Raw genomic sequence first — 25845 nt, forward strand, 5'->3', positions numbered from 1 at the left:
TATTTATTGGGAGGGGGGGGGGGGGGGGGGGATGGACAATAATATATTTCCTTTTAGTCAAACTTCAGACTTTAAAAGGTTCAACAAAAATCTGAAAAGTTTGACAAATTTCAAAATTATTTATTCTAAACATTAAAAAGTTATGAAAAGTTGTAACCTTAAAATGTGATCAGTTTTTGTGTGGTTGGTTTATAAGTTAAAAAAATTATGATATAGAAACGAACCAAGGCATTGCATATCACTGTGCCTTGTTTCTAGATTAGAGTCAAACTACTCACATAGATCCAGACTGCCTTCAAGAGTTACTTGAATTTTCAGGAATAAGTTGACATTATGGCATCATTAAGGGCTAAGGCATTGGCCTTTGATTTTACCTTACTAGCTCACTCTTATTTGTTGGTGCCTTTTAAACTATAAAGCACTTGTTCTATGCTTTAGTATTCAAGAAGTTATTGGCAAAATTAGCATGGAGTTTAGCGTGAGAGCTTTCAAAACCTTTTGATCACTATGTACTGTTACGTAGATAAATATTTATTCAATTATTATAATACAACACTTTATTTAACATTAAGGAGATCATTTAAATCAAATAAATAGGTACGTATAATTAACTAAACACAAAATTAATTAATTCAAAGATATTGAGCTTTATCGTGTGTTTTTTGGTAAAAGTCGGCCTAAAATTCAAGTTAGGCCTGCATTAGGTTATATTTGATTTACGTAAATACCAGGATTCATAAGGGACAAAAGATTTGATAAGAATCGTGAGTAAAAGTCTCAGACTTTGTTTGAAATGTTTAATCATGGTGATTTTTCTTTAATGGGTATAACAATTAAAGTATTCAGGATTAAGCTTGTTAGGTTTTAATCTGGACACGATTTATTTTCTCAATTTTCATTCTATATCTTTTCTAGGCCATTTGAGAACCAGGATAGGCTAGACTGTGCTAGGATAGACCCTGGCTAGTCTAGGATAGAATCAGGCTAGTCTAGGATAGAACCACGATAGTCTAGGATAGAACCAGGATAGTCTAGGATAGAACAAGGATAGTCTAGGATAGAACCAGGATAGTCTAGAATAAAACCAGTCTAGCCTAAGATAGAACCAGGATAGTCTAGGATAGAACAAGGATAGTCTAGGATAGAACCAGGATAGTCTATGATAGAACAAGGATAGTCTATAATAGAGCCAGGCTAGTCTGGGATAAAACCAGGATAGTCTAGGATAGAACCAGGCTAGTCTAGAATAGAACCAGGATTGTCAAGAATAGAACTAGTTACGTCTACTAGAATAGATCCAGGCTAGTCTAGAATAGAACCAAGCTAGTCTAGGATAGAACCAGGATAGTCTAGAATAAAACCAGGATAGTCTAAGATAGAACCAGGATTGTCTAGGATAGAACCAGGATAGTCTAGGATAAAACCAGGCTAGTCTGGGATAATTCCAGGATAGAACCAGGCTAGTTTAGAATAGAACCAGGATTGTCTAGAATAGAACTAGTTACGTCTACTAGAATAGACCCAGGCTAGTCTAGAATAGAACCAAGCTAGTCTAGGATAGAACCAGGATAGTCTAGAACAAAACCAGGATAGTCTATGATAAAATCAGTCTAGCCTAAGATAGAACCAGGATAGTCTAGGATAGAACCAGGCTAGTCTAGAATAGAACCAGGATTGTCTAGAATAGAACTAGTTAAGTCTAGAATAGAACTGTACTAAGCTAAGAGATAATACATCTAGAAGTTGAGTCTGTAGATGAAGTGTTCAATTCTTCAGAAGTAGTTTCCTCAACTACCTGAAAATATTTAAAAAATTGAAACGTTAAAAAAAATTTAAATGTATTAAACAATTTTAATTGAAGTACTTGCTCTAACTTGATTTGAATGATTAGATGTTTGTTTATAAAATCCTCAAATTCTATTATTCTTCATTTTTTCAATTATTAATTCATCATTCATGATTTATCATTTAATTAATTTTATTATTTCATATTTTTGATAATTTTTAATATCTTTTTATCTAATTCTTTTTATTTGTTTTAATACTACTAGATGGTGTAGTTACTTCAATCTCAAATTATAAAATATTCTAACTCCTTAAACCACTTAATTATTGTGTTATGTAATTAAATAATCTAAGTATTGAAATCTGAATGATTTATTTTTTAATTCTCAAATTAAATTATCCTTTTATTCTGTAGCGATGTAATCCTTTAAATCTGGTATTATTTTATTTTCTAATTCTTATTGTGCCACCTAACCTTATATTCAAAATTAAATCCAGGTTATCAGCCCAGTGCAAATATCTATATATATAAAGTTGTATTCTCAAATTTTGAATGGGGAACTTGGGAGACCCACGGGAATGTTCGCGAAAAATGAAAGGGGGTATAGGCTTAATGCGATAAAAAAGCGCTTTTGATCGCCACTAATTCTACTTCTATCTGTTGCGTTTATAAGGAGAAAATTGTTAAAGACGTCTCATTCCGAATAACTTAGCGCCAATACAAATTCAGAAAATTGCAACATACGACTTAGACCGTAAAAAATCAATTTAATTTCAAACAAATCATTCAGATATTACAACCTATAGTCATCGATTATTTTTCGCCACATTTGTATATCAATCTATATATAAACTTGGCTTGTCTGGGTGTTTGTTTGTTTGTTTGGGTGTCTGTTTGTTTGTATCCAATAAACGTCAAAACGGCTGAACCGATCGGGCCCAAATTTTTATGGGACATCTAGGGACCCCAGAGAAGGTTTATGAATGATTGAAATTTTAAATATTTGTCTCAATCAAAATTCGATCTTCATTAAATTTTTTAAAATTTTGAAAATCCACGAAATTTTTGTGAAAATCCGCAAATTATTTTTGTTTTGATTTACGATGTACACAAAGAGAACATTGTTCACAATTAATTTAGAAGATGTCGCGCCCTCTAAGGCTAGAAAGAAGGGCGCGAAGCACCTTGAATTTCTAGTAGGTTATATTTTATAATATTCTATTTTTTTATAAAACGTTTTAACGGATTTCGAAAAATGTGAATGGTGCGCGGCATTCTTAGATAGTTGCGCAAGCAACAAGAGAAATAATAAAATTAAAAACAAATTAATTAAAAAATATTATAAAACATAAACTATATACAAATGTGGCGAAAGATAATCGATGACTATAGGTTTTAATATCTGAATGATTTGTTTGAAATTAAATTTTTTATGGTCTAAGTTGTATGTTGCAATTTTCTGAATTTGTATGGGCGCTTAGTTATTCGGTATGAGACGTCTTTAACAATTTTCTCTTTATAGACGCAACAAACAGAAGTAAGATTAGTAGCGATCAAAAGCGCTTTTTTATCGCATTAAGCCTATACCCCCCTTAAATTTTTGCGAACACTCCCTTTTAGGTTGTCGACTTTAATAGCAAAAATTTAGTTTCCCGGTAAAATCGTTCAAGAGCGGGTAATCGGCGGGATTAACTTTAAGTAGCCTTGGCAGCGCTGGGTTCCCAAGCTAGTTTAATAATAAATATGTTTATTGTTCCCTCAATTTATCCATGAATATTTTTCATTAACATGATTTTTTTAAAAGAATTAATACCTGTGCATAAGGGACTCCCCAGACTACACTTGTAAACATATTCTTAACTCCTTGAAACCGAGATCCAGCTAAATTGTAATAATTATATTAATAAATATCTAAACTAGAGTAAGCAAGGTCCGGTCAGTATCACAATATTCTAAAATAAATTTTTGATCTACAAGGAATTGACTGAGCCTTTGCCACAAACTCTGATTTCCTTGTCCCTGAATCTTTACAACCCAATGTCGTAGACCTTAGATATTTTAAACTGTGAATTCGGTTAGATAAAATAATCTAAGTTTGACATTTTAAAGGTTTACACCATCAGGTCGCAAAGACATATGGCTTTAAAAAGTTCGTGGCAAAGTTAAAAATCTTTGATTCTTAAAAAATCATTTAAAAAAATAACTTTTACATTCAACCCCTTTGTGACAAATCTGCAGATTTTGATATGTAAAACTCAAATCATCAAACAAGTAATTAAACGAGATATTCAATAAAAAATCATCTCGTATTACAGCGCGCGTATATACATGAAAGGCATAGAAAATAAGAAAGTCTTATGGCGAAAAAAAATTGTAGAAACTATTTGAAACATAAAAACTCAAAGGACACATAAAAGGTTGAAAACCTCGTTGGCGTTTATTTCGTTAAATCTAAGTAAATAGCAAAAAAAAAAAGTAAAAAATGGAAATTGAAGGCTTACTCACTGTGGAACCTGGACATTAGAACCCGGTGTGACGGGATAATTGAAACAAACAAAAAAGTTTTAAACTTTTAAAACTATTTCTAACTTGAAATAGGATAAAGTTTAGATTTCTTAGCTGTCCTAAGGGATAATTTAGACCCAAAGATTTTTTTCAAAAAATTAAAACCACGAATTGAAATGATATATTTAAGTATTTTTTACGTCTTTTTTGTGCTGCATGTTTTTTTTGGGTCTATCCTTCAATATTAGTGAGTAAAATCATCTATTTATTCATAAATAGATAGAAAAAGGTTTATGGGAACGAACAGTTTATGTTTGGGAAGAATAAATTGATAAAACATAGAAATATTAGTTTACTGAATAATGTAAAATCAAAAAGAAATATTCGAACCGTTCGCCCGACTGTACGATTTCGAACAAAAAAAGACTAATTATTCTTTCAAAGTTTTACTCTTTTTTGCCAAACTACTTAAATTATACTGCGACTTCAAAGCACAGCTTGTTGCTTACAAAAAAGATACATATGTTCTTAATACTTGAAAAAGACTAAATATATTTGTTACACCGCAAAGTAAATTTAGAAGGTGGTTTGATGATCATATAAATTATCTCTAAAAATTATATTGACAAACATTATTTTCTATTCCCTGTATTCAGTGTTGTGTCAAGGACCTTAACTAATTCTAGAGCCAAGATAGTTTAATATTAATTTTACCTTGTTCTTCTGCAAGTTGGTTTGCTGGAGCTGGATCAGGTTCAAGTTTAACAAGTTTCATCTTCTTCTCTTCTCCAGTCTCAACCTCCATTTCATTACTGTCTCCATTCCTCACTGGGTCTTTATTTCTCCGGGTAGAGCGCCGAGTTATACTGGAGGTCATAGATTTCAAGGAGACTTGAGAACCCAGAGCTTTTAATCCTCGTTTCTTTGGCGTTCTTTCAGATTTGGGTTTGGTAGATTTCTGTGGTTTCTCTTCTCTACCGATTATACTGATGTTGGATACTGTACTCTCATTTATCAGATCCTTAAAGTCTTCCTGAATAGAATTTAGAATTAATTTATTTTAATATTAAACCAAATAGTATCAGAATATTTCATAAATTACTTTCAAAATGGATAATAAGCAAACTCGCAGGATTAAACAAAAAAGGAAAAATAAAGTAAATATGATAGCAAGCAGAAGAAAAGGTGAAAAGCAAGATGAGGAGAGGAGGGAAGCTAGGATAAAGTGAGGATGAAAGCTAGGATAAAGTGAGAATGAAAGCTAGGATAAAGAGAGAATGAAAGCTAGGATAAAGAGAGAATGAAAGCTAGGATAAAGAGAGAATGAAAGCTAGAATAGAAAGAGGAGGAAAGCTACAAAGAAATTATAAAAGCTAGGAAGAGAGAATGAAAGCTAGGATAAAGAGAGAATGAAAGCTAGGATAAAGAGAGAATGAAATCTAGGATAAAGAGAGAATGAAAGCTAGGATAAAGAAAGAATGAAAGCTAGGATAAAGTGAGGATGAAAGCTAGGATAAAGTGAGAATGAAAGCTAGGATAAAGAGAGAATGAAAGCTTAGATAAAGAGAGGAGGAAAGCTAGGATAAAGAGAGAATAAAAGCTAGGATAAAGAGAGAATGAAAGCTAGGATAAAGAGAGAATGAAAACTAGGATAAAGAGAGAATGAAAGCTAGGATAAAGAGAGAATGAAAGCGAGGATAAAGAGAGGAGGAAAGTTAGGATAAAGAGAGAATGAAAGCGAGGATAAAGAGAGAATGAAAGCGAGGATAAAGAGAGGAGGAAAGCTAGGATAAAGAGAGAATGAAAGCTAGGATAAAGAGAGAATGAAAGCTAGGATAAAGAGTGGAGGAAAGCTAGGATAAAGAAAGGATGAAAGCTAGGATAAAGAGAGAATGAAAGCGAGGATAAAGAGAGGAGGAAAGCTAGGATAAAGAGAGGGTGAAAGCTAGAATAGAAAGAGGAGGAAAGCTATCAAAGAAATTATGAAAATTAGGATAAAGAGAGAATGAAAGCTAGGATAAAAAGTGGAGGAAAGCTAGGATAAAGAGAGAATGAAAGCTAGGATAAAGAGAGGATGAAAACTAGGATAAAGTTAGGATAAAAGCTAGGATAAAGAGTGGAGGAAAGCTAGGATAAAGAGAGAATGAAAGCTAGGATAAAGAGAGGATGAAAACTAGGATAAAGTTAGGATAAAAGCTAGGATAAAGAGTGGAGGAAAGCTAGGATAAAGAGAGAATGAAAGCTAGGATAAAGTGAGGATGAAAGCTAGGATAAAGAGGGAATGAAAGCTAGGATAAAGTTAGGATGAAAGCTAGGATAAAGAAAGGATGAAAGCTAGGATTAAGTGAGAATAAAAGCTAGAATAGAAAGAGGAGGAAAGCTACAAAGAAATTATAAAAGCTAGGATAAAGAGAGAATGAAAGCTAGAATAAAGAGAGGATGAAAGCTAGGATAAAGTGAGGATGAAAGCTAGAATAAAAAGAGGATGAAAGCTTGTATAAAAGGAGGATGAAGTAAGGATGAAGTAAGGATCAAGTCAGGATGAAGTAAGGATTAAGTAAGGATGAAGTAAGGATGAAGTAAGGATGAAGTAAGGATGAAGTAAGGATCAAGAAAGGATGAAGTAAGGATCAAGTCAGGATGAAGTAAGGATTAAGTAAGGATCAAGAAAGGATGAAGTAAGGATGAAGTGAGGAGGAAGTAAGGAGGAAGTAAGGAGGAAGTAAGGAGGAAGTAAGGAGGAAGTAAGGAGGAAGTAAGGAGGAAGTAAGGATGAAGTAAGGATGAATTAAGGATCAAGTCAGGAGGAAGTAAGGATGAAGTAAGGATGAAGTAAGGATGAAGTAAGGATGAAGTAAGGATGAAGTAAGGATGAAGTAAGGATGAAGTAAGTGTGACGAATATTCAATGAATATTTATTCATAACGCAATAGAGAAGTAAGGATGAAGTAAGGATGAAGTAAGGATGAAGTAAGGATCAAGAAAGGATGAAGTAAGTGTGACGAATATTCAATGAATATTTATTCATAACGCAATAGATGAAGTAAGTATGAAGTAAGGATCAAGAAAGGATTAAGTAAGGATGAAGTAAGGATAAAGAAAGGATGAAGTAAGGATGAAATAAGTATGAAATAAGGATGAAATAAGGATGAAATAAGGATGAAATAAGGATGAAGTAAGGATGAAGTAATGATGAAGTAAGGATGAATAAGGATGAAATAAGGATGAAGTAAGGATGAAGTAAGGATGAAGTAAGGATGAAAAAAGGATGAAATAAGGATGAAGTAAGGATGAAATACGGATTATTAGAACTCAACTCACCCTTGTATCGTCTCCAGCCAGAGTTAACATGGTTTTCTTCATCATTTTGTTTTTCATTGCTTTCTTCCGGAGTTTGTTGACTTCAATCTTTGGGTTTACTCCCCCCTTTCCTCCTTTCTTACGCTGTGGAGTTCTCATTTTTATCTTAAATATAAACATTGGTAAATTTAACAAAACCATCTAATTTATTTTAATTATTTACAACTACTTTACAGGGTTCAAAAGACCAATTCTGCTTACAAAACATACAGAGCGCAGCGAGGGATGTTGTGTTGCCGAAATTGATTGAGGGAACTTGTGGTTAAGTGAAAATTTAATTTCCCGAAAAAGTATTTGTACACCATTTTATTGTCTGTGATATGAAAATGCGATAATTTTTCACGAAAACTTTGCAGAGCAGGTCAGTTTTTTTTACTTAATTGTCCCAAGAGATCGTTACTTAACGTCCCTCTGTTTTGTTGCATTCGGTTATAAAGAAAAAAAATTAGTCTTTGCCACAAACTCAAATTTTCTAATCCTATATCTTTGCAACCAGATGGTGTAAACCATTCATATTTTAATCTTAGATTATTTTACTGACAAAATTTAAGTTATCGAAGGTCTACGAATTAGAAAATCAGAGTTTGTGGCACAGACTCAATCCTTAGTTGGATTTGACTAAGGAATTATAATGAAATATTGCAGGAAAACATATTTATAATATTATAATGTTGTTCATGAAATATGATACAGTTAGGAAATATTTGTCAATATACACGCTATGGGCTGTTCACACAAAAACATTGTTTTATAATTAGTTTAGTGCTAAATTAAGTATTCATACTGAAATCCAAAATTAATTACCATTTTTAAACAAATGTAATCTTTGTGTAATTTATTGTCAAATTATACTTGAATCTCATTTGAAAATAAATTAAAATTTTCTTTGCACAGTATTTAGAATGAGTAATTATATATAACGTATTATAAATAATATATGTTCCTAAGATAATTATTCACCCTATTTACGTTTAACAAATATACGTGTAGTGTTTGCATATATTTCCATTCTACTGAAAACTTTTTATTGCATAAAATGATTACAATATTTTTTCTGATTTGTAAATCGCCGAGATAGTCTTATTGATAACTGAAAATCGTAAAAAAGCACAAATTAAAAGAGCTTAGTTATGTATGAACACTTAAATTATACATATATCTGTATAGATAAAATTTCACCTGTAAACTGTATAACTCCAACTCGTCTGTACAGTCTAGTCTAGTGCCGGTATAGTATAATGCAAACCAAACTACCCTAACTACCTCCCTCATATATTCCCGCCCTTTAACCGCGCCCTGTTCTGTATATTATATTCTAATTCTAGGGCCTGGTAGCGTAGGCATACACAGATAATTCTGCCATTCTTTAGAAATCATATATTCGTCGAATTCTTTTTAAATATTCATAATTCATAAACCAGCAACCATGCTATCTCTGAGAACTCTATATTTGATGTATATGTCTTAGATTCCACTTCATATATTCCTGAACACCCCATTTTAATTTTAACCGAATCCATTATCTATATCGAATTCCTGAACCCTCAATTTATATCTCTGAACCCAACATATATTCCTGAACCCACTATATCTCTGAACCTTCTATATATCCCTTAAACCACTATATATATATATATATATATAATACATCATATATCTCTGAACCCTTGCTTTATATCTCTAAACCCACCATATATCCTTGAACCCACCATATATCCCTGAACCCACCATATATCCCAATTATAACTCACTATATAACCCTGAACCTACTATTTATCGATCCTGAACCTTCTATATATTACTGAACCCACTATATCTCTGAACCCACCATTTATCTCTGAACCCACTATATATCCCTGCACCCACTTATATATATATATCCCTGAACCAACTATATATCACTGAACCCCCTATATATCCCTGAACCAACTATATATCCCTGAACCAACTATGTATCCCTGAACCAACTATAATCCTTGAACCCACCATATATCCCTGAACCCATGCTTTATATCTCTGAACCCACTAAATATACCTGAACACACTATATATCCCTTAACCCACCATGTATCCCTGACCCCACCATATATCCATGCACCCACCATATATCCATGCACCCACCATATATTCTTAAACCCACCATATATCTCTTAACTCACTATATATCCCTGAACCCAATATATATCCCCCCCCCCCCAAAATATCCCTGAACCAACCATATATCCCTGAACTTATGCTTTATATCTCTGAACTAACCATATATCCCTGAACCCACTATATATATATAACTGAACCCACTATACATCCCTAAACCCCCAAATATCCCTAAACCCACTATAAATCCCTGAACCCAACTAGAAGTGTAAATGTGTGTGAATTGTAGAGTGCGAATGGCAAAAGATTTTATTTTTGGTTGGATGAGCAGGTTAACATCTTGTAACGAAATTGTCACAAAGATTAAACAGAAACAACAAAAATATTTTGAAGGAACTCAAGAAGATTTTCATTCTGCGCAATCATCTATCTTTTCTTCAAATAAGTAATTTTCAATATTCATTTTCAATCAGTTTTTCAGCAATTTTTCATATTCAAATTCATTCTTTTCTGAATTACACTTTTTAAGACCTTCAACATACAACATTTATCTACAGGAATGCAACCTACATAGATATGCATGTACAGAGAGATAAAATATCTTTTAGTGTATGCTTAAAAATGTGCAAAAAGATTAAAAATTAAAGCAAAAATCATATTTTTGTATATTACTTTACAATCTTCAAAGTAGACCATATGCAGTCGATCGTAATCAACTGTTTAAACGTGAAGAAGAAAAAACACATTTAAAAACTTATTTCAGTTTAAGTAACAAAAGGTTTAATTTACTATAAATCTGAACAAAAGACTAAAATCTTTCCAATTTACAACCAATTAACCACTTTCAACTTTTAAAAATGTAACGCCCGCGCCACAACCTCCAAACTTTCATAATTTTTCTAAACAAGACTTTGTCCTGTTATTTAAGTTTTTTCTATAGTCTTGGGATGTGTTTTTGGTATTCCTTTAAACCGAAGAGTTTATCTCATTATCATATTCTTGAATTTTTCCTATTCTAGAGTTTGTCCCATTCTTGAGTTTGTACTATTCTAGAGTTTGTCCTATTCTTGAGTTTGTCCTAATGTAAAGTTTGTCCTATTCTTGAGTTTGTCCTATTCTAGAGTTTGTCCAATTCTTTAGTTTGTCCTATTCTAGAGTTTGTTCTATTCTAGAGTTTGTCCTTATCTTGAGTTTGTACTATTCTTGAGTTTGTCCTAATCTTTAGTTTGTCCTATTCTAGAGTTTGTCCTAATCTTGAGTTTGTACTAGTCTTGAGTTTGTCCTAATATAGAGATTGTCCTGTTCTTGAGTTTGTCCTAATCTAAAGTTTGTCCTTTTCTTGAGTTTGTCAAATTCTTGAGTGTGTCCTATTCTAGAGTTTGTCCAGGTCTAGAATTAGTCCTATTCTAGAGTTTGTCCTATTCTAGAGTTTGTCTTATTCTAGAGTTTGTCCTATTCTAGAGTTTGTCCCATTCTAGAGTTTTTCCAATTCTTGAGTTTGTCCTAATCTAAAGTTTTTCCTATTCTTGAGTTTGTCCTATTCTTGAGTTTGTACTATTCTAGAGTTTGTCCTATTCTTGAGTTTGTCCTATTCTAGAGTTTGTACTATTCTAGAGTTTGTCCTATTCTTGAGTTTGTCCTAATGTAAAGTTTGTCCTATTCTTGAGTTTTTCCTAGTCTAGAGTTTGTCAAATTCTTTAGTTTGTCCTATTCTAGAGTTTGTCCTAATCTTAAGTTTGTACTATTCTTGAGTTTGTCCTAATATAGAGATTGTCCTATTCTTAAGTTTGTTCTAATCTAAAGTTTGTCCTTTTCTTGAGTTTGTCAAATTCTTGAGTTTGTCCTATTCTAGAGTTTGTTCAGGTCTAGAATTAGTCCTATTATAGAGTTTGTCCTATTCTAGAGTTTGTCCTATTCTTGAGTTTGTACTATTCTAGAGTTTGTCCTATTCTTGAGTTTGTCCTAATGTAAAGTTTGTCATATTCTTGAGTTTTTCCTATTCTAGAGTTTGTCCTATTCTAGAGTTTGTTCAGGTCTAGAATTAGTCCTATTCTAGGGTTTGTCCTATTCTAGAGTTTGTCCTATTCTTGAGTTTGTGCTATTCTAGAGTTTGTCCTAATCTAAAGTTTGTCCTATTCCTGAGTTTGTCCTATTCTAGAGTTTGTCCTATTCTAAAGTCTGTCATATTCTAGAGTTTGTCCTATTCTAGAGTTTGTCCTATTCTTGAGTTTGTCCTAATCTAAAGTTTGTCCTATTGTTGAGTTTGTCCTATTATTGAGTTTGTCCTCTTCTAGAGTTTGTTCTATTCTTGAGTTTGTCCTTTTCTAGAGTTTTTCCTTTATTTTAGAGTCTTTCCTTTGTAAATAAATTGTCCTAGTCTTGATAAACCTTCTCTGACTTAACAAAATTACCTTAAACACCTTTAAATGTTTAAAACAAGGTTAGAGAACCCGTGATGTATACGAGCTCAACAATCAACATTTCAGGGAAATTTTTCAAGGGTTTCATGAGTTTTGATCGAACTACAAGCAAAGAAACAGAGATTAATACTTTATATATAGGAAATATATATGTAATGAGTAATAAAGTTCGTCTGGAGAGAGGATAAAAATGAATTCATATTTTTGAAATATCTAGAAATAGTGAGATCGTAAACTCATAATATTAAACAGTTCTCAGTCTGCCGATCTTATCCTCGATCTCTTTCTTCTATCAGATATTATTTATTTCCACATACATGCAGTGGGATCCATAGAACTGTGAATTGGAAAGACGACTTTTTGACTCAAGTTATGATTTTAAAGACTCCAATGAAACACTGCAATTGTTTAGTATACACATTTCACTTAGAAACTAATTTTCATACTTATACTGGTAAAACTATTTGCTATAAAACAAGATCAACTACACAAAGGTTGCTTTGATTTCAATTTTTTATTCCACATTTATCTGGGTCCCACTGTAGGTACTAGATAGCTTCCAGTGTTCAGTAGTGAATATCTATCTATCTGTAGATGAAAAAATTTCCAGTATAATCCTGGAAACGTTCCTTTATAAACAATCCTTTCATCTAGGGTGACTCCAAAAACGGAAACGAAGGTTTTTTTTTAGTCTTAAACACTTTTGAAATGACTAGAAAATGTGTACTTAAGCATGCAGATTGGAATTTTAAAAGTTGTCTGTTTTGTAATTTTTTGTGGTCCGATGCTTCCATTTGATGAGTATTCGAAAGCTGTTGACTTTTAGCAATCAATAATTCTTAAAATTCATATTCAAATCTTTATTGCAGAGAAAATGGCCCAATAATAAATATATAATTTGATTTTAAAATTATTTAGAATTATTTCATCAAAGTATTGTCCAGTGACCACATTTGCTGCCATGGAAAAATTATCAAGGCAGAGCCAACTACTACAACCTCTCCGTAGATTAATAACAATACAGATAGAACACTAGATGTATTTTCAAGATTTAGGGGTTTTTCGTACACAACAAATCTGAGACAGAAGCCCAAATGAGTTACGCACATGACAAGACAGAGAGAGAGCATTTGTATATATTCGTACGTTTTCGCCTTGGATCTCAGAAAACCGATGAAAAAAAAAATCAGATCAATGTAAAATAGTTTTTAAACAATTTTGGTTTGCTACAGTTAACAGAGAAATTTGTGAAAATTTGACGCAGTTTTATACAAAATATAAGCATCGGACGACAAATTGACAGATTTCTTTTGGTTTACCCTGTATCTATATATAAATTTGGCTTGTTTGTCGTTTGTCTGTTTGTTTGTTTGTATCCAATAAACGTCAAAACGGCTGAACCGATCGGGCCCAAATTTTTTGTGGGACATCTAGGAACCCCAGGGAAGGTATATGAAAAATCAAAATTTCAAATATTTGTCTCCATCAAAATTCGATCGTCATTAAATTTTTAAATATTTTGAAAATCCGCGAAATTTTTTGTAAAAATCCGCGAATTATTTTTGTTTTGTTTTACGATGTACACAAAGAGAACATGTTCACAACTAATTTAGAAGATGGGCGCGAAGCGCCCTCTAAGGCTAGTATACTATATTGCCTTTGTTCCATACGGGGATTATATTGTAAACATTATTTTGTAGTAAAACAGTCAAAACATTTACCACCAAAAACTGCTAGTCTCGAGATTTCCAAAATGTGGGTTACCATTTTTTCACTTTCAAAATTGATGGAGATATTAGGAAATTTATCCAGATTCCAGATTATTAAAAATCAACAAAACTGTTAACATGTTTTATTTCTCGGTCAATCTTAAAGATACAAAGAAGATAGACCACATTTTGAAAAGCTCATAAGACTTTAAATCTTTTTTGATCCACTTTATGTCATTTATCAATTATCTAAAATCAAAGACGATATTCAAGTTGTTTCTCTTAATTCCCAGGTTATTGGGACACCCTGTAGTTTAGTATTTGCACAAACTGTATTTGCAGGTTAAATATAATCTTCTCCAGTGTATCAGCTTGAGCTGAGAATCAACTGAGTCTAAAATATTCAATCTTGCAACCTAACTAAACTAAACTTATGGAAAATGGAAAACAAAGAATTTTGTGTTAAAAGTGTTTATTTGCACAAAGTTGAAAACGATTACAACTTTTAATCCAAACTGAATATTCAGTCCTATTCTTGAGTTTGTACTATTCTAGAGTTTGTCCTATTCTTGAGTTTGTCCTATTCTTGAGTTTGTCCTATTCTAGAGTTTGTCCTATTCTTGAGTTTGTCCTATTCTAGAGTTTGTCCTATTCTAGAGTTTGTCCTATTCTTGAGTTTGTCCTATTCTAGAGTTTGTCCTATTCTTGAGTTTGTCCTATTCTAGAGTTTGTCCTATTCTAGAGTTTGTCTTATTCTAGAGTTTGTAGGGCCTGGTAGCGTAGGCATACACAGATAATTCTGCCATTCTTTAGAAATCATATATTCGTCGAATTCTTTTTAAATATTCATAATTCATAAATTATAAACTGGGAAATAGAAGAAGATGCATTTCATTCCTTCCTGAACATTTCATGTTCGGTTTTCCTGTCCTTTCTGCTCAGTCTTCCTGTTCTTTCCTTTTTTGTCTTTCTGTCCTTTCCTAGTCTTCCTATTATTTCTTGTTTAGTGTTTCTGTTCTTTTCTGTTTAATCTTCCTCTCCTTTATTTTCAGTCTTCCTGTCCTTGCTTGTTTAATGTTTCTGTCCTTTTCTTTTAATCCTTCTTTCCTTTCTGTTCAATCTTCCTGTTCTTTCTGTTCAATCTTCCTGTTCTTTCTGTTCAATCTTCCTGTCCTTTCTGTTCTATCTTCCTGTCCTTTCTGTTCAGTCTTCCTGTCCTTTCCTGTTTAGTCTTTCTGTCCTTTCCTGTTTAGTCTTCCTGTCCTTTCCTGTTTAGTCTTCCTGTCCTTTCCTGTTTAGTCTTCCTGTCCTTTCCTGTTTAGTCTTCCTGTCCTTTCCTGTTTAGTCTTCCTTTCCTTTCCTGTTTAGTCTTCCTGTCCTTTCCTGTTTAGTCTTTCTGTCCTTTCCTGTTATTCTTCTTGTCCTTTCCTGTTTAGTTTTCCTGTCCTTTCCTGTTTAGTCTTTCTGTCCTTTCCTGTTTAGTCTTTCTGTCCTTTCCTGTTTAGTCTTCCTGTCCTTTCCTGTTTAGTCTTCCCCGTCCTTTCCTGTTTAGTCTTCCCCTCAACTCTATTTGTTCATTTTCAAACTTTTCTCTATATCCTTAACTTCTTTATGTTTATCATCGCTTTGGTTTGGAGTTTTTTACTGATCCTAGCCTTAACAGAGAAATATCACAAAGTCACATGATTGACCCTTTTTTCTGTTCTCGTTTGTTTAAATCTAGTTAATTTGTTTTCTAAATTACTTTGAAGTTAAATATAATCTGTCTGTGTGTTTAAAATATTTGAGTTTAGTCTGATGAAGAGAGAAAGAGATGGAAAAAGTTGAAATAAATGCATTCTCTGATCTCCTCATCTCTGTAAATTCATCCTTGAAATATTCTCACTCCTATAGACCTCAACTATTTTCTCTTCACACTAAACTTAATCTCTTTAATGTATTCATTCGTCTTCCAGAATTTATGTGTTTCAAATTCTTTATTTAGTGTTAATAAACAGACATCACACGTCTTAGTATGCTTGTACATTGCACACGGATCAATTAACTTAACCCGTAACCGTACTGTTTACGCCTGATATTTACTGAAAGCTGTACACACTTTATATTAATGTAATATCTATTGTATTGTACATATACACGCCTGATATTTTAACCCAACACGATTCTAGTAGCTTGGATTATCTGGATGAACAGATTGTAAAGTATCCATGTGAGCATAATACTTTTAAAAATAATTCTTTAAAATATTATAACAAAGAAAAAAGGAATTTACGTTTTAAATGAACAACACATTCTATCAATATTTTAAACTGGATTAAATGATATAAATAATTGATTTTGAACTAAAGAAACTTACGTTGAAAATGAACAATACAATCTATCAATATTTTAAACTGGATTAAATGATATAAATAATTTATTTTGAACCAAAGATCACAGGGAGCTCTTTTATCTGTTATAATTTGGATATGTGTAACCTGATATTACTAGGAGATTTGAAACCCGATCTAACTAGGAGATTTGGAACCTGAATAACCAGGACATCAGGAACCTATTTTAACCAGGAGATCTGGAACCTATTTTAACCAGGAGATATGGAACCTGTTCTAACCAGATTATCTTGAACTTGATCTAACCAGGAGATCTGGAACCTGTTCTTACCAGGATATCTGCAGAATCTGTTCTAACCAGGAGATCTGAAACATGGTCTAACCAGGAGATCTGGAACCTGTTCTAACCAGGAGATCTGTAAACTGTTATAACCAGGAGGTACGGAACCTTTTCTAACCAGGAGATCTTGAACATGGTCTAACCAGGAGATCTGGAACTTCTTCTAAATAGGAGATCTGGAACCTGTTCTAACCAGGAGATCTGGAACCTGTTCTAATCAGGAGATCTGTAACCTGCTATAACCAGGATATATGGAACCTTTTCTAATCAGGAGATCTGGAACCTGGTCTAACCAGAAGATCTGGACCTTGTTCTAACCAGGAGATCTGGAACCTGTTTTCAGGAGATCTGAAACCTGTTCTAAACAGGAGATCTGGAACCTTTTCTAACCAGGGGATCTGGAACCTGGTCTAACCAGGAGATCTGGAACTTGGTCTTACCAGGAGATCTGGAACCTGTTCTAACCAGGAGATCTGGAACCTGTTCTAACTAGGATATCCATGAAACCTGTTCTAAATAGAAGATCTGGAAACTGTTCTAAACAGAAGATCTGAAACCTATTCTATCCAGGAGATCTGGTTCTGTTCTAACAGGAGATATGGAACATATTTTAACCAGAAAAGATGAATAAGATGAAACCTGTAGACCGTGTGCATGTATTGTTTTGTTTATCTATTCACAGTGTTGAAGCTCCGGTCTTATCGGAGGTTTTCCACCGGGGAATCCTGGAGCAAAACTCCGACCATGGTTTAGTCTTTCATTTATATGCGAACCCTTCAGGTTTCATGGAAACATTTGGTTCAAAATAATTCTGATTTTCTTTATATATATTTAGATACCAGAATTCCAGTTTTTAGCTTTGGCGTATCTGCAAAAAGTTTTGGAAAATGAAAAAAGTAACTCAAGATTCTTATTTTTGGAGCTTCTAAAAAATAATCTAGCATGGGTTTTTAGATAAATCTTAAATGGACCGTTAATTTAGGTGTGTTTAACGATCCATAACTACGAATTATAACGATTATGATCAATTTTTAGTCAGATAAACGAACATATTTTACTTATTTTACAGTGTTTTTTATTTTTATTTTTTACATTTATTTTCAAAATTTCAGAAGTTCCTTCATATCACTCTTTCAATTTAAAGAAACTGCAGAGATTTGCTCAAACTCAAATTTTTCAATTGCTTTATCTTTGCAACCTGATGGTGTTCACCTTAGACATTTTAAACTTTTTGATCAAACAGAATTCAAATTTTGAAATATTAAAAGGTCTGCGAAATCGGGTTGCAAAATATAGTGATTAGAAAATCAAAATTTGTGGCAAAGTCTCAATTACTTACCATTTTCCTCCTTCTTTATTGGAACCAGATAATTGTCCAACTCCTGGTTATTAATAGTAAAGTCTAGCTCTATCCAGCATGAATAATTGAAAAGTGTTCTAAAATGTATTTATTAATTGAATTAAGTTAATGTCTACATAAACCCAGTTCAATACTGTAAAGTGTAAATCCAATGTGCAGAACTCTCAATTACAATTCTATCCTCACAACAGCTAGGTCTACAAGTATACATTTAGCGCTACAAACTTACAAAATTAGATTCTAGATTCCTTCTCTATTGTTTAATTATCAGGGTAGAACTGTGGGAATGGGAAATGGGGAAATACCCGAAAAATACGCTAATAGGTTGTAAATAGTAAACAAATAAGGAAAAGAAAATTGAGGATTAAGAAGGTAGAATAAAAACGAGAGGAATGAGAAAATATTAACAAAGAGAAAGAAAAAAGAAGAAAACTTAATGGAATAAGGAATATGCAAAAGAGAGAAGAAAACAGAATAAAGATTATGAGAAGGAAGAAGAGAAAATAATTAGAGAAGAGGAAAACAGAATAAAGATAATGAGAAGGTATAAGAGAAAATATATAAAGAAGAGGAAAATAGGAAGATAAAGATCAAAGAATTGGAAAAAAAGGAAAAAAGGAGAGGAAAATTATTATAAAAGAAAACAATAATGGAAGGAAAGAATGATAACGAGACAATATAAGAAAAGGATAAAGAATAAAAGATAAAATAGAAAAGAGGAAATGATCAGGAAAAGGTGAAAAAGGATGATGATGCTAGGAACAGAATACCAGGGTTCCAAGCTAGAAACAGAATACCAGGCTACCAAACTATAAACAGAATACCAGGTTACCAAACTAGAAACAGAAATAGCAGGGTACCAAGCTAGGAACAGAATACCAGGGTACCAAACTATAAACAGAATACCAGGCTACCAAACTAGAAACAGAATACCAGGCTACCAAACTATAAACAGAATACCAGGTTACCAAACTAGAAACAGAATACCAGGCTACCAAGCTAGAAACAGAATACCAGGGTACCAAACTAGAAACAGAATACCAGGCTTCCAAACTATAAACAGAATACCAGGCTAGCAAACTAGAAACAGAATACCAGGCTACCAAACTAGAAACAGAATACCAGGCTACCAAACTTAAAACAGAATACTAGTCTACCAAACTAGAAACAGAATACCAGGTTACCAAGCTAGAAACAGAATACCAGGCTACCAAACTAAAACAGAATACCAGGCTACCAAACTAGAAACAGAATACCAGGCTACCAAACTATAAACAGAATAGCAGGCTACCCAACTAGAAACAAAATACCAAGCTACCAAACTAGAAACAGAATACCAGGCTACCAAACTAGAAACAGAATACCAGGCTACCAAACTAGAAACAGAATACTAGGCTTCCAAACTAGAAACAGAATTCCAGGCTACCAAACTAGAAACAGAATACCAGGCTGCCAAACTAGAAACAGAATATCAGGCTACCAAACTAGAAACAGAATACCAGGCTACCAAACTTGAAACAGAATACCAAGCTCCCAAACTGGAAACAGAATACCAAGTTAACAAACTGGAAACAGAATACCAAGTTTACAAACTGGAAACAGAATACCAAGTTAACAAACTGGAAACAGAAACCAAGTTCCAAAACTGGAAACAGAATGCCAAGCTCCCAAATTGGAAACAGAATACCAGGTTACCAAACTAGAAACAGAATACCAAGCTAACAAACTGGAAACAGAATACAAAGCTACCAAACTAGAAACAGAATACCAAGCTAACAAACTGGAAACAGAATACAAGGCTACCAAACTAGAAACAGAATACTAAGCTAACAAACTGGAAACAGAATACTAAGCTACCAAACTAGAAACAGAATACCAAGTTAACAATCTGGAAACAGAATACCAAGCTCCAAAACTAGAAAAAGAATGAAGGGATAAGACAAAGCAGACAAGAATAAAGCCGGTCAAAGAGAAACTTAAAATAAGAAATAAGAATGGACAGAAAAATGGAAATGAAAGTACAAAGTTGTAACTCCAATGGAGCGTGAATTATTTAAACATGGGTTGAAGTAAAGGGACGAAATAAATCTCATCAACCTGTCAAAATATACAACTGCAGTCTTCCTTGGATATTAAATAATACCATAAATCAGCGGACATATTAAAATTTTAAACCATGAATCCTCTCTGCAGAATAAATTGGTGTTTATTTTATATTCATTAGGTTTTTCACAAGATTTATCTTTCTAACATTGTAGTTAAAATTTGAACAGAAACATTAATTTTTGACAACAAAAATTGAACATTTATCAAACTTAAGTTTTAAATTTTAAAGAAACAAATTCTTTCCATGGCATTTTTTGCCCAGCAAACATGACCTATTGGATTTCAAATGAACTGAAATACTAACTTTTAGAATTGATTCAATGACTCTTTAATTAAATCTAAAGCCAAAAACACTTTGCAGCTTTTATATCCAATTTTTTTCCAATAAAAGTCAGCTTACATAAATCTGAAAATATTCCCATAATTGATTAGTTACCTAATCAAAATTTGAGGGAAATCGGTCAAAGGGTTCTTACCTGTCAAGGGGTTCTTACCTTTCTCCGGGTTCATAAGTTAAGATCGGACATACACTTAAACAGACACACAGAGATTACTAATTTATAGGTATTAATAGAGCTTGAGATCCCAGGGTTGCCTAGGGTACTCATGTTACTCCAGCAGTTTACCCGCGCTTGGTCGTAAAATAGGATTTTAGCTATTTTCCCCTTGAACAGTGGACCCACTCACCCTAGAATCTCAAAACCAATATAAAAACATTCCTATGACTCTGCCGAGTTCCCCAATCAAAATTTGAGGCAAATCGGTCGAGAAGTTCATGAGTTATGATGTGACATACAAATAGACAAACATAGATTACAACTTCTTTACATATATATATAGATATAAAGAAAACACATCACCCCAGATTTCGAAAAATGTCAAAAACTTTTCATTGATAAAAACAAAAAGCTTTTAAGTTTTTCCTTATAATGCAATCTTTAAAATGGTTTGTTTGATCTTGAAGGCCTTGTTCAAAGTTTTATTGGACTAATTTTTATTTTAATGAACTCCTAATGCTCTGCTATAGAGAAAGGAGGAAATAGCTTGAGTATAAATCTAGTCGGTTCACTTACTAATATATAACCATTGGATAGGATAAACATTTTAACACAAACAGATATCAAACGGTTGTGATATAAACTTAGCTTCAGACCTATTCTGTGTGAAGTTATTTCCGATTTGTTCAATAGATTTGTGCAACGCTGCAAACCAAATTACTGATCCGACTTTGTAACCTCGTAGTTTCTCTAGTTTTGTTTTAGGCACGAGTATGAGAGAAGTAAATCTATCCGGTTACATCTTAGAAATTTATACATTTTTCTTCTTCTTATGTACAGCTAGCTCTAAATAAAAATAATTATGATTGAAAACATGAAAGATTTAAATCTCACGTGCAATTTACCTTAGTTTAACGTGGCCGTAGAGTACATGATGTGTTAAGTGTAAGTAGTCATCAAGCACTTGACCATAGCGCTAGTGACGTAGCACCATGTAAAACACGGTACAACTTACAAGGTAATATGTTACCAAGTTTTTGCCACAAACTCTAATTTTCTAATCCTTATATCTTTGCAACTCGATGTCAAAGACCTTTGATATTTTGAATCTATGTTTGAAATATCAAATGTTAACTGCACCATGTTGCAAAGATATGGGGATCAAAAGATTGTGATTGAGGAAAAAAATTCAGTTCCTGTATGTACATTGTACAACGATGACTTCATCGTACAGACAGTACACTTGAACACTGAACAACATAATTTTAAAAGTAAAAACCTGGTTTAAGAATGAAAAATGAAAAGAATGAACTTAGATAATAGACATGTCTTGCTCCCATCTACATAAAGTATAAATAATAGTTACATAAACATGTGGATGTATATTGTATACTGTTTACTTGGCAGATATGCATAAATATTTTAATATTGAGAATATAAATAAATAGATAAATATATGAATATATGTTTAGATGGATAGATATAGAGAGAGGTAGATAGGTAGATAGGTAGATATAGAGATAGGTAGATAGGTAGATAGGTAGATAGGTAGATAGGTAGATAGGTAGATAGGTAGATAGGTAGATAGGTAGATAGGTAGATAGGTAGATAGGTAGATAGTTTTGATTTGTAAATAATGGAAGCAAAACTATTGTTTATATTTTATCAACCAATATGAAATATCCCTGACAAAACATATCATCAGAATTAAAATATTCTATGTCGGAAAATTCTGAGATTGTTTCTCTTCTACAATCTGAATATCAATTATCAAATCAATAAACACATCTATTATAAATCACAATGATCTAGTTAGAAAGAGAATTTCAAACTCATGAGACAATACTGGAGAGAATTTCAAACTCATGAGACAATACTGGAGAGAATTTCAAACTCATGAGACAATACTGAAGAGAATTTCAAACTCATGAGACAATACTGAAGAGAATTTCAAACTCATGAGACAATACTGAAGAGAATTTCAAACTCATGAGACAATACTGGAGAGAATTTCAAACTCATGAGACAATACTGAAGAGAATTTCAAACTCATGAGACAATACTGATGAGAATTTCAAAGTCATGAGACAATACTGAAGAGAATTTCAAACTCATGAGACAATACTGAAGAGAATTTCAAACTCATGAGACAATACTGGTAAGCCTGTGTGACCTCGTAGCTCCCACAGTTTTCCTCACAGCGACATAGTATGATAAAAACAAAATTATCTGTCACAGATTAGAAATTCAAAATTGTTTGTTCTTCTCAACAGTTCTACAAAAGAACATCTAGAATATTTGATTTACTCTAGTTTGACGTGGTTATATAATTTCATTTGTTTAAAGTAACACTAAAACTCTTCTGTTTAAAAACACTTAAATTCTATTCTGTTTAAAGAAATACTAAAACTATTCTGTTTAAAGTAATACTAAAATTCTATTCTGTTTAAAGTAACAATAAAACTATTCTGATTAAAGTAATACTAAAATTCTATTCAATTTAAATTAATACTAAAATTCTATTCTGTTAAAATAATAATAAAATTGTATTCTGTTTAAAGTAACACTAAACTTCTTTTCTGCTTAAACTTAAAGTAACGCTGAAACTATCCTGTTTAAAGTAACACTAAAATTCTATTCTGTTTAAAGTAACACTAATACTATTCTGATTAAAGTAATAATAAAATTATATTCTGTTTAAAGTAACATTAAAATTCTATTCTGTTTAAACTTACAGTAACACTAAAACTATCCTGTTTAAACTTAAAGTTACACTAAAACTATTCTGTTTACAGTAATATTAAAATTCTATTCTGTTTACAGTATCACTAAAATTCTATTCTGTTTAAAGAAACTGTAAATTAAAAATAAATTTTAATTGGATTTTTCTTCCTTTATTTTTTTCAGAAAAGAGTTCACATTGAATATAAAATATTGTTATTGATATGTATTCAATATTATCCATTGACTTTTCAATACAGTTTCATTTCTGTAAAGTTTAAAACAATAATAATAGTATTAAACTTATCAAATAATATAGAGGATAACATAACTAACTAAACTAACTAAAACCGGGCATATTTCGGGTTTGGGGATGCAATGCACGTGGATTTAAAGGTTCTGTCTATATTCTAGAAAGCTGTGGCTTTTGATAATAATTTTACCCATCAAACATAATTTTTTTATCCTTTTTTCTTAAATACAAATCCGTAAATTAAAAGATTGTTGTTATGGACCAAATTACGTTTGATTTCAAATAGAAGAAACCGAATGCTTCTAATTCTGGTTAGTCCGGGGTGAAAAGGGTAACATTTTATACTGGGTGGGTTGATTGGGAATGCTTGTGGTTGATTAGGATTAATTTTGGTAGATTAGAACTGATTTTGGTTGATTTAAACTGATTTTGATTGTTTAGAACAGATTTTGGTTGATTAGAACTGACTTGGGTTGCTTAGGACTAATTTCGTTTCATTAAGCCTGATTTTGGATAATTAGACTAATTTTGGTTGATTATACGTGATTTTGGTTGATTTGAACTAACTTGGTTGGTTAGGTCTGATTATAGTTGATTAGAACTGATTTTGGTTGATCAGATTGTAGAGAAACTACAATGAAAATCTTAGTTTTCATAATTTTTAACATTGACCTATAATTCATAATTGACCAGGTTTAAGGGGTATCCTTGTGACTTATGCATTGTCATCATTGCAAGGAGGGCCACAGGCCCTTAAAATCTTCATATATATTATAAACTATGGTGCAGATTTCGTAGCTTGGTCCCCAGCAATCTCCCGAAGATACTGCTGAAACCAGTCTGGTGAGTTTAAAACAGATTTTTGTTCGATTAGAACTGATTTTAGTTGATTAGAAATGATTTGGTTGATTACAGCTGATTTTTGTTAATCATAACTGATTTGGTTGATTACAGATGATTATGATTTTTTAATTTAAAATGAGCTTATTAGTTTAGTTTCTGTTGATTTGGATTATTTTAGTCCAGTTATGGTTGATTGACGCTTATTTTATCCGGTTTAGATTGATTAAGGCTTTTATAGTATGGATTTTAGTTGATTTTGGCTAAATTGATTCAGACTTGGCTGGTTTCCTTAGGATTTGGATTAAAATTAATTTCATGCCATAAGTTTAAACTGTTTAGGTTGGTTAAACGTTTAGATATTGGTTTAAAAATGCATCTGCATAAAACAAATAGAAAGTTATTGGAAAAGAATTGCATCTAAAGTGAAATAGAAACCAATAACTGCGATTAGCACGGATTTTAGATATGATGACTATAAGAGTTAAAGTCAATTGCTCCGTGATTATCATATATGAATATACTTTGTAATATACTTAGCATGTGATTTAATCAATTAAAGTGCTCCAACATGAAAAGTAATGTATTCTCGAGAGAGAGACTGGATTTAAATGAAAGGATAGAAAAGGACATTTTATGCCTGAGATGTTTTCAATTTAATCCTTTAAAACTGCGGTTTCAATCCTCAGTTTCTGTCGAGTAATACAGATTGAACCATAGTATAGTACCTATTTACCAAATCACTTATAATTAAACGCTTGTTATGCACCCTTAAAATCAAAAGCCTCCATCCTTGTATTGATATACAAGCCGACCACCCCAATGTTTTACGGCTCATCATCCTTATCTGAGGTGACACGTAGCAATAAAAGAGGACCTCACACGTCAAACATTAAGTAATATACTTTGCTTGTCTGTCTGTTTGTATACAATAAACGTCAAAACGGTTCAATTGATCAGGCCCAAATGAATTGAGTCTTTGCCACAAACTCTGATTTTCTGATCACTATATCTTTGGATTCAAATGTTGCAGACCTAAGATATTTCAAACTATGAATTCTGTTAGATTAAATAATCTGAGTTTGAAATATCAAAGGTTTACAACATCGAGTTCTAAAGATATTGAGGTTTAAATGTTTGATTTTGTTCCAAAGACTCAATTCCTTTTGTGTGGGACCTCACATGACCATGGGAAAGGTTAATGGATGTTAAAAATTTCAAAAATTTAGTTTCCAACAGCATTCGATTTTCATTAATTTTTGAAGATCCACGAAATTTTTTTTATAAAATCCGTGAAATTTTTTGTTATTGTTTTACCATGTATACAAAGCTAGAGAAAATGTTTACTATTAAATAGAAGATGGGCGTAAAGCGCCCTGAATGCCTAGCAAAGAAATTACACGTAAGATTAAAATCTTATATGTTTTTAATTGAAGAGCTATTCAGAAGACCAGAAATATTTTGAATTTGCTCCTCTTATACTTCTGGGTAAAATCAAAAGCAGAGGATCTATGAGATCACAAA

At 32.3% G+C, this 25845-nt stretch overlaps 1 protein-coding gene and 1 long non-coding RNA gene across 2 annotated transcripts; both read right to left on the reverse strand.

Annotated features, from left to right (window-relative positions):
* Window positions 1-1213: 1213 nt before the first annotated feature.
* LOC111698816 (uncharacterized) lies at window positions 1214-5285 on the reverse strand. The gene is made up of 3 exons (XM_023469261.1): window positions 5006-5285; window positions 3600-3667; window positions 1214-1795 (listed from the first exon to the last, which is right to left on the reverse strand). The coding sequence occupies exons 1-3, from the start codon at window positions 5166-5168 to the stop codon at window positions 1721-1723; spliced, it is 306 nt and encodes a 101-aa protein (XP_023325029.1). The 5' UTR covers window positions 5169-5285; the 3' UTR covers window positions 1214-1720.
* LOC111698817 (uncharacterized) lies at window positions 5286-8902 on the reverse strand. The gene is made up of 3 exons (XR_002764625.1): window positions 8831-8902; window positions 7613-7756; window positions 5286-5324 (listed from the first exon to the last, which is right to left on the reverse strand). It is a non-coding gene; the product is annotated as an uncharacterized LOC111698817 (long non-coding RNA).
* Between the last annotated feature and the right edge of the window lie 16943 nt (window positions 8903-25845).

This window comes from Eurytemora carolleeae, unplaced genomic scaffold, assembly GCF_000591075.1.
Source record: "Eurytemora carolleeae unplaced genomic scaffold, Eaff_2.0 scaffold328, whole genome shotgun sequence".
Classification (NCBI taxonomy): Eukaryota; Metazoa; Arthropoda; class Copepoda; order Calanoida; family Temoridae; genus Eurytemora; species Eurytemora carolleeae.

Bases quoted from the DNA above. Each gene is read 5' to 3' on its own strand.
- LOC111698816 (XM_023469261.1), bottom strand. From the start codon at position 5,168: ATGACCTCCAGTATAACTCGGCGCTCTACCCGGAGAAATAAAGACCCA. The intron at 3,668-5,005 runs GTAAAATTAATA...ATTACAATTTAG, and splicing joins CCAACTTGCAGAAGAACAAG to CTGGATCTCGGTTTCAAGGA. The intron at 1,796-3,599 runs GTATTAATTCTT...AAATATTTTCAG, and splicing joins GGGGAGTCCCTTATGCACAG to GTAGTTGAGGAAACTACTTC.